The following is a 12,948-nucleotide window of genomic DNA, read 5'->3' as shown; positions in this document are numbered from 1 at the left end:
AAGGACCAAGAAGCCGAAAGTGGATCCCTCCGTCGGCGACGTCGGTGGTCCCCGGTGAGAGACATATACCATCTGCATAACGACATATGTAAGGTACAAAGGTAGGTATCCTCACCTTGATTTATGCAGCCATACACGTGCCACACGTAACTGTGCAGACCCACTTTCGAGTTTTTCCCTCCTCTCAAAACAGCCAAAAGGCCATCGAGGCGCAATCACGCCATCGCCCCGGTCAGTCACCTCATCGTCCAAGCTCCACACCAGAGCCGCGCTCTCGACGTCGTCCACCACCAAACGAAGCCCATCTCGCCCAATCTAGCCATTCACCTCGATCCAAATCCAATGCAAGCGCCGCGGCGTCTATTTAGCGAGCTTTTACAGCTCTCGACCAGGCGGCCCGTCCCTCCTCGTTCGACTCTTGGAGCATGGCGACCGAGCTACATCCCTGACGCTCCTCCTCCTCCTCCAGGATGTCGTCCTCTACACGCCTCTGCCTGCTCGAGACACCCCCGACCGATATCCGCTTCCTCCTCCTCGACGCCTTTGGTCGGTGGACAGGAACATACCCAGAAACACCACACTACCGGTACCTGGTCAGGGGAGCGCGGAGACGAACGTGAGCCCCAGCACCCACGCCGTCGCAAGGGTCCGGCCACCGTCAGTACATTGCTTGCTAGCGGCGGGCTCTTGTCTCTCTTCGTCGGTCTCTCGGAGCCCTTCCATGTGCCCACTCAGGACGAAGTAGATGCCTCCGACCCGGCCCCGTCCACCGACGACCGCGACCCATCTATCCCTCGCTTCAGGCTCTCCGAAATCCGAAAACATGATGCCAAATCCAGCAGCCCATGGGTTACCCAAGGCGACAAGGTCTACGACATTACCGACTGGGTTGCTGCACACCCCGGAGGTGATGTCATCCTCCGTGCCGCTGGAGGTAGCATTGATCCCTACTGGAACATCTTCACCATCCACAAGTCGCCCCACGTTTATGAAATCCTCCAACAGTACTTGATTGGCTTCATCGACTCGGACGACCTTGTCGACGGGAAGCCCGCTGCTCAGGAAATAGAAGACCCCTTCAAGCACGATCCTACCCGTGATGAGAGACTCATCACCCTCACTCCCAAGCCTCGCAATGCAGAGACACCCGTCGAAGGCCTGGCAGACAGCTACCTCACTCCCAATGAACTCTTCTACGTGCGCAACCACATGTGGGTTCCACAGGTCGACGATACCTCGGACTACACCCTCAAGATTGAGCTCCTCGATGGCACCATCAAGGAGTACACCCTTGATGACCTAAAGACCAAATTCAAGCCTACTACTGTTGTGGCTGTTTTGCAGTGTTCTGGAAACCGCCGAAGCGACATGACCCGTAACGCGAAGAAGACCAATGGACTCCAGTGGAATGTTGGCGCAATCTCTTGTGCGGAATGGCAGGGCGTGAAGCTCACCGATGTACTTGCTGATGCCGGTATTCCTATACTCGAGGCCATGACTGGAGATACGGAGGCTAAGCACGTTCAATTCATGGCGCTCGAAGCCTACGGCGCGTCAATCCCCATCCAATCTGCTCTGGATCCGCGTGGTGATGTTCTGTTGGCTTACTCGATGAACGGCAAGCCGCTGCCGCGAGACCACGGATACCCTCTCCGTGCTCTTGTGCCAGGACACGTCGCCGCTCGTTCCGTCAAGTGGCTGAGCCAGATCACCATTTCTGATGAAGAAAGTCATAGCCAATGGCAGCGCAAAGATTACAAGTGCTTTGGCCCCAACGAGACGAGCCCCGACTGGGACCGCGCCGCACCGATTCAAGAGATGCCCATCACAAGCGCCATTACCACCGTCAGATTGGGTGACTGGAAAGCAGCAGCAAGTGAGTCAGCGGCAAATGAGGATACAGGCAGCGTCCGCGAAGCGTCTCTCATGGGCTATGCGTATTCTGGTGGCGGTCGCCGAATCGTTCGTGTCGATGTGAGCGTCGACAATGGCAAGACTTGGGACCAAGCCGAGTTACTCGACGAGCCTGGAGCCCCGCCAAAAACCGGGCACAAGTCCTGGGCATGGAAACGCTGGAGGTACGATGGCGCAATCCCGCTTGGCGAGCCAGGTGAAGGGACCAAGAAGTGCACTACCCTGCTCGTCAAGGCCACGGACGAGGCGTACAACTCGCAACCTGAGAGCTACGCGGCAATTTACAATCAGCGAGGAAACTTGGCCAACGCGTGGCACCGTCTGAAGATTTGCTCCGATTGTGCCAACAAGGCCATGGTTGTGGCTAAATAGCAAGTCGGCATACGATGTGAAGAAGAAGGCCGAGTGGGTAAATGACAGCCAAGTAGGTGAAGAAGGATAGAGACGAGAGTTTATCGATGGCTGCGGGAGTTTCTCATACGCGTGGAGTATATCTGAAGCAGTGGAGGCGTATTGCGGATTCATGAAGCGAAGCCTGTTGCTCATAATTATCCATTTGTTCTTGATTCATTCTTTTACTCGACGTTCACGCCAATGATATGGTTTTCCAACAACCAAAGGGGATTTGGCGGTGTTTTCTTCTGTTCAATTTTGTCACTCTTCAAGAGCTCGAATGCGGCCGTAGAGTGCTAGTGTCGGCGCGTAGTCTACAACCCAAATCGAGGTGATATTGCAAACACCTCCACGTCCCTTCGTATGCCCCAAACAACCTGTGTCCAACCGCAATATGACGAGTTAGCAGTGAGCTGCAATTTACTGCCGCAACTAGCAGCAAGAACTGTCCAGAGCAGTTCGGTGCTGGCTCGTCGAGGACACGTCTTATGGGTAAAGAAAGTCCCTAACCTACAACGGCGGAATCTCTGAGGCAACAAAGTTTTGTGCACCATTATTGTAAAGTCTAGTTAGATGGGTGAGAAGGGTAGATGAGCAAGCTGCAAAAGCATTATGGACACTCAAAATGATGAATGGGCATGACAACATCTCAAACTGGGCACGATTGAAAGTGTACTGCTCATTGATTCGGAGGATAAAGATTTAGAAGCAATGAGTGACGCCCTTTGCAGAATACAATTTCACCCAGATTCAAACTCAGGTAAGTGACAGATGGTATGTTTCCTGTTATAAACGCGCACGACTTTAGGCGCATCTTCCTTTTCTACACAAACGCCGGGTAATGTACAACCTTGCCTTGCCTCCCATCGCCAAATGCACAAGCCAGCTACGAGACTCCGACGGCCTCCTCTCAGCTCGACACCCTTGGCATCTAGTCATCGTCGGTGTATCTAGGTCCGCTGGCTGCCGGAGTCTCGGGTGCGCCATAAGCCGCAGGAGTCGGCGCGCCGTAATAGGCTGATGAGGAGTTGAAGCCACTGGCGGCCGGAGTCGGAGCACCGGCAGCCGGTGTGGGCGCCGAATCTGCTCCCCATCCACCTTGCCATCCGCCGCCTGGAGTTGGGGCACTTGCGGCACCTGGAGTAGGCGCCGAGTAAGCACCAGGAGTAGGGGCGTTGAGAGCACCGGGTGTTGGTGCACTCAGAAGAGCACCACCGGGTGTCGGTGCGTCGTAAGAGTTGCCGGGTGTGTAACCCCATGAGTCGCCTCCGCTGGCGCCGGGTGTAGGCGCAGAGCCATAAGCAGGTGTCTTGGATCCAGAACCCCAAGCATCACCGCCTCCGTACGCCGGCGTCTTTGAACCAAGGCCAAACGCGTCGTGCGCTGGTGTCTTTGCGCCTGATTGCCACGCAGGAGTTCTTGAACCTCCGCCGTACGCGGTGCGGTTGCCATCTCCGTAGGCTGTTCGAGAGCCATCGGCCCAGGCTGGAGTACGCGATCCGCCGTAATCTGGGCCACTGGACTTCCAAGCAGGCGTGCGTCCACCGGTAGGTGCAGGAGCTTGTGTTTGTTAGCAACCGTATTCAAGAGAATGGCAAAGTTGAGGGCTGACTTACTCCTTGAACCCCAGGCCGGGGTCCTCTCTGGGCCGCCAGAAGCAACGGGAGTTCGGCCTCCTTGCCAGTCCCCTCCATGTCCTCCACGACCACCACTCGGAGGACCACTGTGTCCTCCACGACCTCCACGACCGTTGATTTCAATCTTGGCTCCCGTGATTCTATCCTTGAAGCTCAAGTGGTCTTTAGGTACAGTGATTGTCTTGCTCTTAGTGTGCAGCTCGACACGAGCGTGCGTGTCAGTCGCATCCTTGACAATACCGAGCAGACCCTTGTAACCGCCCTTTCGGATAATGACTGTCTTGTCAATAGCACGATCACGTCCTCCAAAGCTCTTGGGCGGCGCCATCTTGCTCTCAGATCCGTTGGGGTTGCGCTTCATGGCGGGATTCATCTGATCCAGGTTGGGGCCGGCTGATAGCACACGCCCACCCTTGGCAGCAATTGTGTTGACATTTCCAGCCTTGGTCACGAAGACGCCAGCATTCTCATTACTGTCGGTGTTGTGAAGGAAGAGGTAGGCACGGTGGATGTGGATAATCTTGCCCTGGCGTTGCTGACCGCCATACTCCCTGACCACGTCGTCGAGTCTGATTTCGGAGCCGTTTCTATCGGCGGCCACGGCGATCTTCCTCTTTGGCAGTTTGTTGGCGATCTGCGAAGGCATAACTTGCCGGGTATCTCCGTTCTGGTCGAGGACCATCACTGACTCACGGTCGACCTTGACAATACAGCCAACTGTAGTGGGGTCCAACTGGACTAGGTCGAACAGCTCGTACTGACCGAGCGAACCCTGTCCTCCGATGTCGCTAGCTTCCCGCAAATCTTTGCTGAAGACTGTGACTTCGGTGTTGGTTTGATCGGTCAAGAAAGTGACTCGGTCTTCGGAGATCTTGACGACCATACCAACTTCATCGCGGAATCTACTGCCGCTGGTAACCTTGACGTGATCTCCAATCCTGAAACGCTTTCTCAAGCCTTTGGTCGGCACCTCAATGATTTGTCCGGCTAGTACTCCTTCTGTGACTTGCATGGTGACAATGTCACCTTGGACGTTGGTAGCCTTGCCAACCACGCCCTTCTGCTCGCCCTCATAGACTTCAATAATGTCCCCAGGCAGGTAGGTGACGTTGATGTTGCTGTCCTTCAAGCTCGATGCCAAAGCCTTCAGGTCGAGATTCTCGGTGCCATCCTCAGCGCCGGAGGCAAACCTGGTAACCTCCTCTAGGGTCGGGTTGACGTCCGTAACCACCAGTTGCTGAATCTTGATATCCTTGACTTGGAAGCCATTCTCGAACTCATCGCCCATGTAATTCCACACCTTGGTGGTGGGATTACCCTGGATATGTCTCGGATGCCGCTTGCGAGCTTCGGTCTCGTTGAAGAGGCGCTGAGGTGGGCGCGGGCCCGCTACGCCGACAGGTCGCTTTCTTTTGCCGTCGGCAGTCACCGCCGATAGCGCATCGTCTCGCATTCCGTAGTCGAGACGAGGGATGAACCGAACTCTGGCCTCGAGGCCGTTCTCAGTGACATCGATAACCTGAGCAAGATCGCCAGCGTGTTTGGCAGGCTTGCGTAGTCTCACCCACGCGCCGGGCTCTAGGGTTGGGGTCTTGGTAACACGAAGTAGGTCGGGCATGTCCTTGATATCGACGAGAATCATCTTAGATCGCGGGTAGACGTTGAACATGCCGTCGAGAGCCACCATTATGTCGGTGGAACGATTGGCTTCGACGTAGATGTAGCCTTTCATGACGGAGGTTGGGCCACCGCGCTCAAAGGCCGAAATAATGGCCAGCTCGTCCTTAGTCCCAAGTCGCTCCTCGATGCGCTTCATGATGGAGAAGACCACCTCTCGCTCCTTGCCTTCCTTACATCTGACAGCCCAGATGGTAGGATCGTCGACACTAGGCATCAGCAGGCGCTTAGGAACGACGGCCGAGTCTCCAAAGCCCTTGTTCGGGCGGCGGTTGCCGTAACGCTGTCGAAGGATTTCGGCTTGCTTTTCGGCGTCCATACTCGCCTCCATCTCGCGCCGACGGTCCAACTCTCTGTGACGTCTATCATCATCGAGGCCTCCGCTCTCAGCAATGTCGTCGGGATGGGCATTGTCGATGAAGTCTTCAATCTCCTCGCCATCTTTCTCCTCATCCTCGCCATCCTCCTCGTCGTCGACTTCGGCTTCGATATCGAAGAAGGCGGCTCGGCGATCCTTTCTGCGCTTGCGACGATGTCCCTATTGATCACTGATTAAAAAAGTCCACGCCACGAGAAAGAGAAGGCGACGTTGGGAGATGCAGTGAGGGCAAAGATTTGCCTAGCGCCTTCCCAGCGTAGCTTTGTGTATAAGGCAGACGGCACGAGCAGCGACAAGCTTACCTGTTGAACATCGTCTTCGTCCTCGTCATCCTCATCCTCTTCTTCATCGTCGTCGTCGTGTTGACCCGCATCATCTTCGTCTTCTTCGTCGTCATCTTCGATTACTCTCGATTTAGAGGGAGCAGGTGCGTCGTCAGCAGGGCTGCTTTCGCGAGCATGGTTGTCGCTGGCTGGTTGGTCGGGTTCCTCGTCGGACAAGTCGGCGGGCGCAGGGTTGAAGTCATCCTCCTCCTCAGAATCGTCGTAGCGGTTGGAAGACATGGCGGAAAAGAAGGAAACGTCGGGTCAAAAGTTTCAAGTTGGTAGGTTTTCGGCGATGTTGCTGATGCGAGATCCTTTTCGAGGTGACCTGCAAAAGAAGTAGAGTATCTGTACCAAGGGAAGGAAACAACGGCCCTTCCAACTGGTTCGCCTGACGGCAGGCAGGGAACCTTTTCTCCGGCGAATCAATCAAGCGGGTAGATGGAGGAAAGGGCCAAAGGGGTTTGGCTGCCGGGTCGAAAGGTGGGATTGAGGTAAGGTAAAGGTGAAGGTAGAGGAAAAGGCAACGGGAGGATAGAAAGCTTAGAACAAGCAAAGGCAACGACTAAAGACGGGCGAATAACGCGAAAGACATCTCTGTCCGAAAGGGGACTAGCGTGGCCACTCCAGACTGACACCTGAGGCAAATCGATAGGTGGTAGCCTGTACTCCGTACTTCGTAGGGTATGCGCTCTACAGTGGATCCGCACTCTCCTACTGCATCCCATCTCCGATTGACTTCACTGTCTCCACTGAGTTGAAGAAGACGAAGCCTTGTTGGCAATTATATCAGTATTTCTAATAGGATGCATCTCATATGTTAATAAGACTAACCGCATGGCAATTCTCATCTCAAACCCACCTCAATCATGAATCTACATCTAGCAGATAATTGTGGATGTATGTCGAGGTGTAGAAGTAATAGAGACAGCAGCAATTACAACGTCATGATGAGTTCTGATTGAGATATGAAAGTGTTGTTGAACACCTCACCTATCATGAATTCTTAAAAGTCGTCAGACTGCTAGTCGCACTCTAGGTAGTTCTCTTCATCGAAGTTTTGCATAATCATGCGGCAAACTCCCAATGCCCGACATGATAGGTGCCGATAGAAGCCTCGGCACCTAGTGCTTCTCCAACTCGTCAGAAATAACAGCCATGAATGAGCATCTTCCTTCCCATAAAGATTGAGAACTGGCCCCTGCATCTAGACGCTCATTCCCTTCTCTCCGCAACTTGTATCAATTCAAGTATAGGCTAAAGAATGGTCGCAAGCTCGAGAGAAAAGATGAAGGCTATTGTTATGAACGAATTCGTCAATGTGAGTCCCAGTTTCCAGAGGTTGTAGTCCAATTTCACAAACATAATACTAATTCATCCTCAAGGGCCTTAATGAAATCAAGGTCTCACATGTCGACCGGCCAATCTTTACAGCAGACCGCTATTTCATCCAAGTCAAGGCCGCCGGGGTGAACTTTGTCGATACCCTCTATGTGAGTCCAAGACAAGTTATCGCAGGTACCCCTAAGATAAGTTAGCTGGCTGATACTTCGCACCTAGGCCAGGGGAAAACACCAAAACAACCGATCCCTGGTACGGCCGCCTTTCACACTAGGTCTCGAGTTCTCCGGCATCATCCTCTCATCCCCGCCTACCTCCGAATTCCGTCCCGGCGATAGAGTCTTCGGAGGCAGCACAGGCTCCTACAGCGAAATCATCTCACTCGACGCCTCAACGCCCCTACATCGCATCCCCCCTCAATGGACATTCGCTCAAGCCGCCGGGCTAGCCGCCACGCTCCCCGTCTCCTACGCAGCGCTCGTCCAGGCTGGTATAAAAGCCGGCCAGACCGTCTTGATCCACGCCGCTGCCGGCGGGCTCGGTCTGATGGCCCTTCAGGTTGCCACGGCTGTGGGATGCCGGGTGATAGGGACGGCGGGCTCATTCGAGAAGTGCGACGTTGCTCGACGTTCGGGAGCTGATGTTTGCATCAACTACACCGAGGACGCGGCGTGGTGGGATCGTGTGCTGGAGCTGACCGATGGAAAGGGTGTCGACGCTATTTTTGATCCCGTCGGCCTCGTCGACCGAAGCTTAAAGTGCATTGCTCACAGAGGCAAGATACTGATCGTAGGCTTCGCTGGGATCAAGGACGACATGGAGAAAATAGCCATGAATAGAGTTCTACTTAAACAGGTTTCTCTGATCGGTTATGTGAGTATTGAATCTTCTGCAACCACCACCCACTCGAGGTAGCTAACGAATGCCTCATAGCGATACGGCGAGAGCTTACGACGGCATCCTGAAGAGGAAAAGGCCATTTGGGACCAGCTGCGACCGTTGATGGAAACCGATAAAATCCGGCCTGTCATCTATCACGCTGAGTATCCTGGTCTTGAACATGTCCCTAGGGCTCTCAAAGACATGGCAAGCCGCAAAATTTGGGGCAAAGCAGTCGTCACTTTGGATAACGACATTAGTGGTCGGCCTGTGACAAAGCTATGATTCACAGCAAGGGACTCTTTGTACGAAAAGCTATGTTTTCAAGTACCCTAAAATAGAGGACACTGGGAACGGCCACATTGGTGCGGGACAATCACCGCACACTACTATAACATTTCCTTCCGTCTTCCCCGCTCGAATGTGCCCGTCGGTATATAGCCATCCACTGTCCCAAACTTTTGTTCCTGACCATTGACCAGAGGGGGGCCATACTGACTGAGTCCTGTGGTGCATTGAAACCAACTCACCCCCAATGACTGCCTATTCCAAGTGAATTCATTTGAAACATACTTCACAGACAGTATCCCCTTCCCTACAGCCGGCTCAAGAGCTGATCCCCAAACGCCGGGCTTTGCGATGCATATATCATGAGTGACCAGCCAGATCTATGAACAGCGCAGCAAGGCGGTCGGATTAGTTGCTGCTCGTCGCCCTTGGTCTCTTCATGCGCCGGTTCGTCCACATGTCTTGACACCCCATAGGCCCCTGCCGGCGCTGACTCCCAGCCACTCTCCCTGGTCGCTAGAAAGATGAGGCACCCAAGCAAGGTTACCAACTTCGTAATCGCATTGCCAGCTAGCGTACGGGCTTCTCGTGTTGTCTGGCTGGGCGGCACCGTTGGCAGGAGGACCACCACCGAGAGCAGGGTTGTTGTTGTACACATCCCACAGCAGTACCTGGCAGTCGTCGGCTCCCGAAGCCAGAACGCCGCGCCTCGTAGGCGACCACTCAATGGAGTTCAGGGAGCCTCCGTGGCCCCTGAGTTCGAGAAGAGCCTGTCCAGGATGTCTTACATCAAGGATACGGATTACGTTCGAGTCTTGCGCAAATGTGGCCAGCAAATGGGTATCGTGGGGAGAGGTTGCTAGTCTCAACAAGGGCGGAGGGTTCGACATGGTCTGCTGCGCGAGCGTAGGGCTGATTCGTCCGCCATTGGCATCTGTCATGTTTCGTCAGCGTCACCAAACTTGCAAAAGTGATATTGGGGGTGGAAGTTACCTCGTTCATCTTTTCCAGTGGGCTCGTAGATGATGGTGCTGTGCTCCAGACTGCGCAAATCGAACATGCGGACGCTACCGTCCTGTCCACAGCTCACGAATACGTCAACACTGTTGGCGCAGAAGCGGACGTCGTAAACCTCCTTATCGTGGGCAATCAATTGGGTCTTGGCCGTCAGCGACGGAATATCCCAAATCGTGCAGGTGGTATCGATACTGGACGTGATTATCAGGCTAGGTGAAACAGTATTCCAGTCGAGCGAGGTAAGCGGTGCAGTATGATCCGGGGTCTTGGAGTTGGACAGAAGCGCGAGAGGCGTGAGTTTTGTAACGGCGGGGTCTCTGGCTCGGTTGGTAATGGAGTTGTTCTGGGAGACGGGGCTTTCGGAGGGAAGAGACCACAGACGAAGGTGGTCTCCCGACGTCGCAAGCAGGTCAGTAGACTGCTTCTGCGAAGAGGGCGGTTCCCAGAGCAAGCGCGTCACGGGGTAGGAATGTGTAGCCTCGGCGACTTTTTGGAATTCGAGGTTGATTTTGGGAGTGCCCGGCTGATAGACATCGTTGGGCGTCGGGACCATTTGGGTATCGAGAATTTGGATCTTGAGGGAAACGATGGTGTTAGCTACACCCAGCTGTCAAAACAGCATTGCGAGGGAATTCTTACGTAGTTGTGTCCATCTTCTAGATAGCTGCCAACGGCAAGCTTTCCAGCGCCGTTACCCTGGGGAGGCCACTTGCACCAGTCGAAAGCATACAGGGCCCAAGGAGCGAGGTAGTTGCTGGTTCCAGGCTGGGCGTTGGCAAGCTCATATGCAGCGCTACCGGGCACGCCATCGGACATGCTCGAGTCGGCGCGGGGTCGAATATCGGCCAAGCCTAAGGGCGTGTTCGAGATGTTTCGCTGGGAGCCGGGCGCATTGTACTTTTGGTCTGGCGGAGACATGAATTGGGACCCTGAGCCGCTGGGGGTGGTGGGCGTGTAGGGCGCAAAGGACGAGCCACCTTCGTATCCGGCAGCAGGCGAGGAGCGCGAGTAGCTGTGGGACAGGCTCAAGCTGGGGGGCTTGGAAGGGGTCTGATAGTCTTGCTGTTGTTGAGGCTGCATGGCAGACATGCTGGGAGCGGTGTTGGCAGAGATGGCGGGAGGTCGACCACCTGCACCACCTGGTTGCAAGACGTTGGGCACCGACGATGTGCTCTGGTAAGGAGGCGCGTGGGGGTGGGTGTTTGGGGAGGACTGCTCCAACTTGATATGGGGAGCGGCGGGGGCAGCAGAGGATGATGAGTATTCGCGGGGTGAAGGCTGGCCGTGCTGGATCATGCCCGCTGGCATGTGCAATTCGTCTTGCTGGGAGCTGTAGTTGCCAGTGCGTCGCGGGGTGCCAGTTTGGAACTGGGGTTGCGACTGCTGCGGCGACTGCTGCTGCTGCTGCTGCTGTTGCTGGTTCATGGCTGCGAGAGCAGAGGAAGAAGATGGCGAGGAGGAGGATGGCGTTGGCGCGGGCAGCAGTGTGACGGAGGGGGAAAGGCCCGGCGGCCCTGATGTCTCAGTCGCAGTGGAGTGGGTAGGCAGCGAGTTGGGAGAGTCTCGGTGCAGCTGCTGGCCATGGGCCGGAAGCAGAGCGGCGGGGATGGAGGCACGCTGCTGGTTGTGCTGGGAGTAGGAGTGGGAGCGGGAATGGGAGAGAGTAGGGATGTTGGAGGAAGAGGAAGGCGAGTGAGAGGAAGAAGAGGGAGCGTAGGGGTTGGACTGGGAGTAGGAGTGGGAATACGAATGGGAGTGAGAATGAGGTTGAGAATGAGAGTGAGAGTAAGAATGAGAATGAGACTGAGAGCGTGAATGGGAGGATTGATGAGGCTGGAGGGCGCGGGCGGAAGCGGAGTCGGTCGCTGTGGTGGGCGTACGAGTGGCAGCGGCCGTGGCGCTGTTGGTTGTGGTGGTGTCGCTGATGGTGTTGTTCCTATTGTTCGTGTTCTGGTAATAGTCGCTGTCCCAGTGGAAGTTGGGGACGGCGGGGGGGTCTTTGGGCACTAATGGCCCAGGCGCACCAGCGGCGGCTGCTGTTATTGTGGATGCGGACGTTGACGCCGGTGGTGTCGAGGTTGAGGATGATTTCAAGGCTTCCGGGGTGTATTGAAGGGAGGAGGTAGTGGAGGGAGAAGCGAGCCCGATGCCGAGCCCGGAGTGAGGAGGAGCGCCTGAAGGATGTGAGTGGTGGTTGGGCTGGAAGTAGCCAGACTGTCGTTGTTGTTGCTGCTGCTGGTGTTGCAGTTGTTGCTGAGAATACGGCGAATATTGCGATTGTTGCGACTGCTGAGAGTACACCGACGACGAGTACGAAGGTACCGGGTTGGGCAGCGGTGGGCGGGTGTGGCCAGCCGTAGTACCGCTGTTACTAGTGCCGGCGGGTGTACCTGCAGTTGGAGAGGCATCCGAATTGACATTGACATTGGCAGTCGCATTGGAGGCTGAAGCTGCCGCTGACGCTGACGAAGCATTTCCTCCAAAGAGTCCAGACTCAAAGGTAGAAGAAGAAGGAGGACCGCCGGAAGCTGGAGGGGAAGTGGTGGCGGCGGCGGCGGCAGCGGCCGGGGCTCCAATGGACCCCAAGGCCTGGGCCGCTTGCCAAAGAGCCGAAGACGCGCTTAGGCGATGCTGGTGGTGCGGACGCCATTGTTGCTGTGGCTGCTGTTGTGTCTCGGGGTCGATGCTCTGCTGCGAGGCTGTTCGACGATGGCCCAGAAAGTGCATCATGTTTTCTTGGGTTGAATTTCCCTTGTACGACTCAAATAACATGCGCGCGTGGGGTGGATGGGGTGCGGGACGAACGGGAAACAAGAAAAAAACAAACAACACAAAAAAGATGAAAAAGAATGGCCACGACGACAACGACGATCAGGGAACTAGACACACAAGGGACGAGGGAGCAGAGTAGACGACGCACACGGCAGCAGGACAGGGGCAGATGGTGGCAGTGCGGCGTGTCCACGCCCTCGGCATCCGTACCTTTTTGTAGGTAGTCTTCCAGGTTGTCTGACCTGATGACTTGATGAGAGTAAAAGATGAACTTGTCCCAAGGTAAGTATGCTCAGCTTCTCATCCGTCGAGCACTCCATCATTTGCT

The 12,948-nt window shown here is 55.3% G+C and overlaps 4 protein-coding genes across 4 annotated transcripts; 2 read left to right on the top strand and 2 right to left on the bottom strand.

Annotated features, from left to right (window-relative positions):
• The first annotated feature begins 262 nt into the window (after positions 1–262).
• Positions 263–2,454, top strand: BDZ83DRAFT_304128 (oxidoreductase molybdopterin binding domain-containing protein). Its single transcript, XM_060502267.1, has one exon. It carries the CDS (start codon positions 343–345, stop codon positions 2,284–2,286), a length of 1,944 nt encoding a protein of 647 aa, XP_060365548.1. The 5' UTR covers positions 263–342; the 3' UTR covers positions 2,287–2,454.
• A 784-nt stretch (positions 2,455–3,238) lies between these two features.
• BDZ83DRAFT_698425 (uncharacterized protein) lies at positions 3,239–6,840 on the bottom strand (the record flags this gene model as incomplete). Its single annotated transcript, XM_060511396.1, has 3 exons — positions 6,303–6,840; positions 3,924–6,159; positions 3,239–3,867 (listed from the first exon to the last, which is right to left on the bottom strand). Exons 1-3 carry the CDS (start codon positions 6,561–6,563, stop codon positions 3,239–3,241), a joined length of 3,126 nt encoding a protein of 1,041 aa, XP_060365547.1. The 5' UTR covers positions 6,564–6,840.
• Positions 6,841–7,587: 747 nt separating this feature from the next.
• On the top strand, positions 7,588–8,828 carry BDZ83DRAFT_719202 (zeta-crystallin; the record flags this gene model as incomplete). Its single annotated transcript, XM_060512154.1, has 4 exons — positions 7,588–7,644; positions 7,709–7,816; positions 7,884–8,537; positions 8,598–8,828. 4 exons carry the CDS (start codon positions 7,588–7,590, stop codon positions 8,826–8,828), a joined length of 1,050 nt encoding a protein of 349 aa, XP_060365546.1.
• A 440-nt stretch (positions 8,829–9,268) lies between these two features.
• On the bottom strand, positions 9,269–12,578 carry BDZ83DRAFT_751736 (uncharacterized protein; the record flags this gene model as incomplete). Its single annotated transcript, XM_060514098.1, has 3 exons — positions 9,269–9,765; positions 9,825–10,422; positions 10,488–12,578. The coding sequence occupies 3 exons, from the start codon at positions 12,576–12,578 to the stop codon at positions 9,269–9,271; spliced, it is 3,186 nt and encodes a 1,061-aa protein (XP_060365545.1).
• Between the last annotated feature and the right edge of the window lie 370 nt (positions 12,579–12,948).

The sequence above is a fragment of the Colletotrichum acutatum genome (assembly GCF_030867785.1).
Source record: "Colletotrichum acutatum strain CBS 112980 chromosome Unknown BDZ83scaffold_41, whole genome shotgun sequence".
Lineage (NCBI taxonomy): Eukaryota > Fungi > Ascomycota > Sordariomycetes > Glomerellales > Glomerellaceae > Colletotrichum > Colletotrichum acutatum.
Note: the sequence above shows the minus strand (reverse complement) of the source record. Positions and strands in the feature narration are given on the sequence as shown.

Excerpts from the sequence above, each read along its gene's own strand:
- BDZ83DRAFT_304128 (XM_060502267.1), top strand. The coding sequence starts at position 343 with ATGCAAGCGCCGCGGCGTCTATTTAGCGAGCTTTTACAGCTCTCGACC.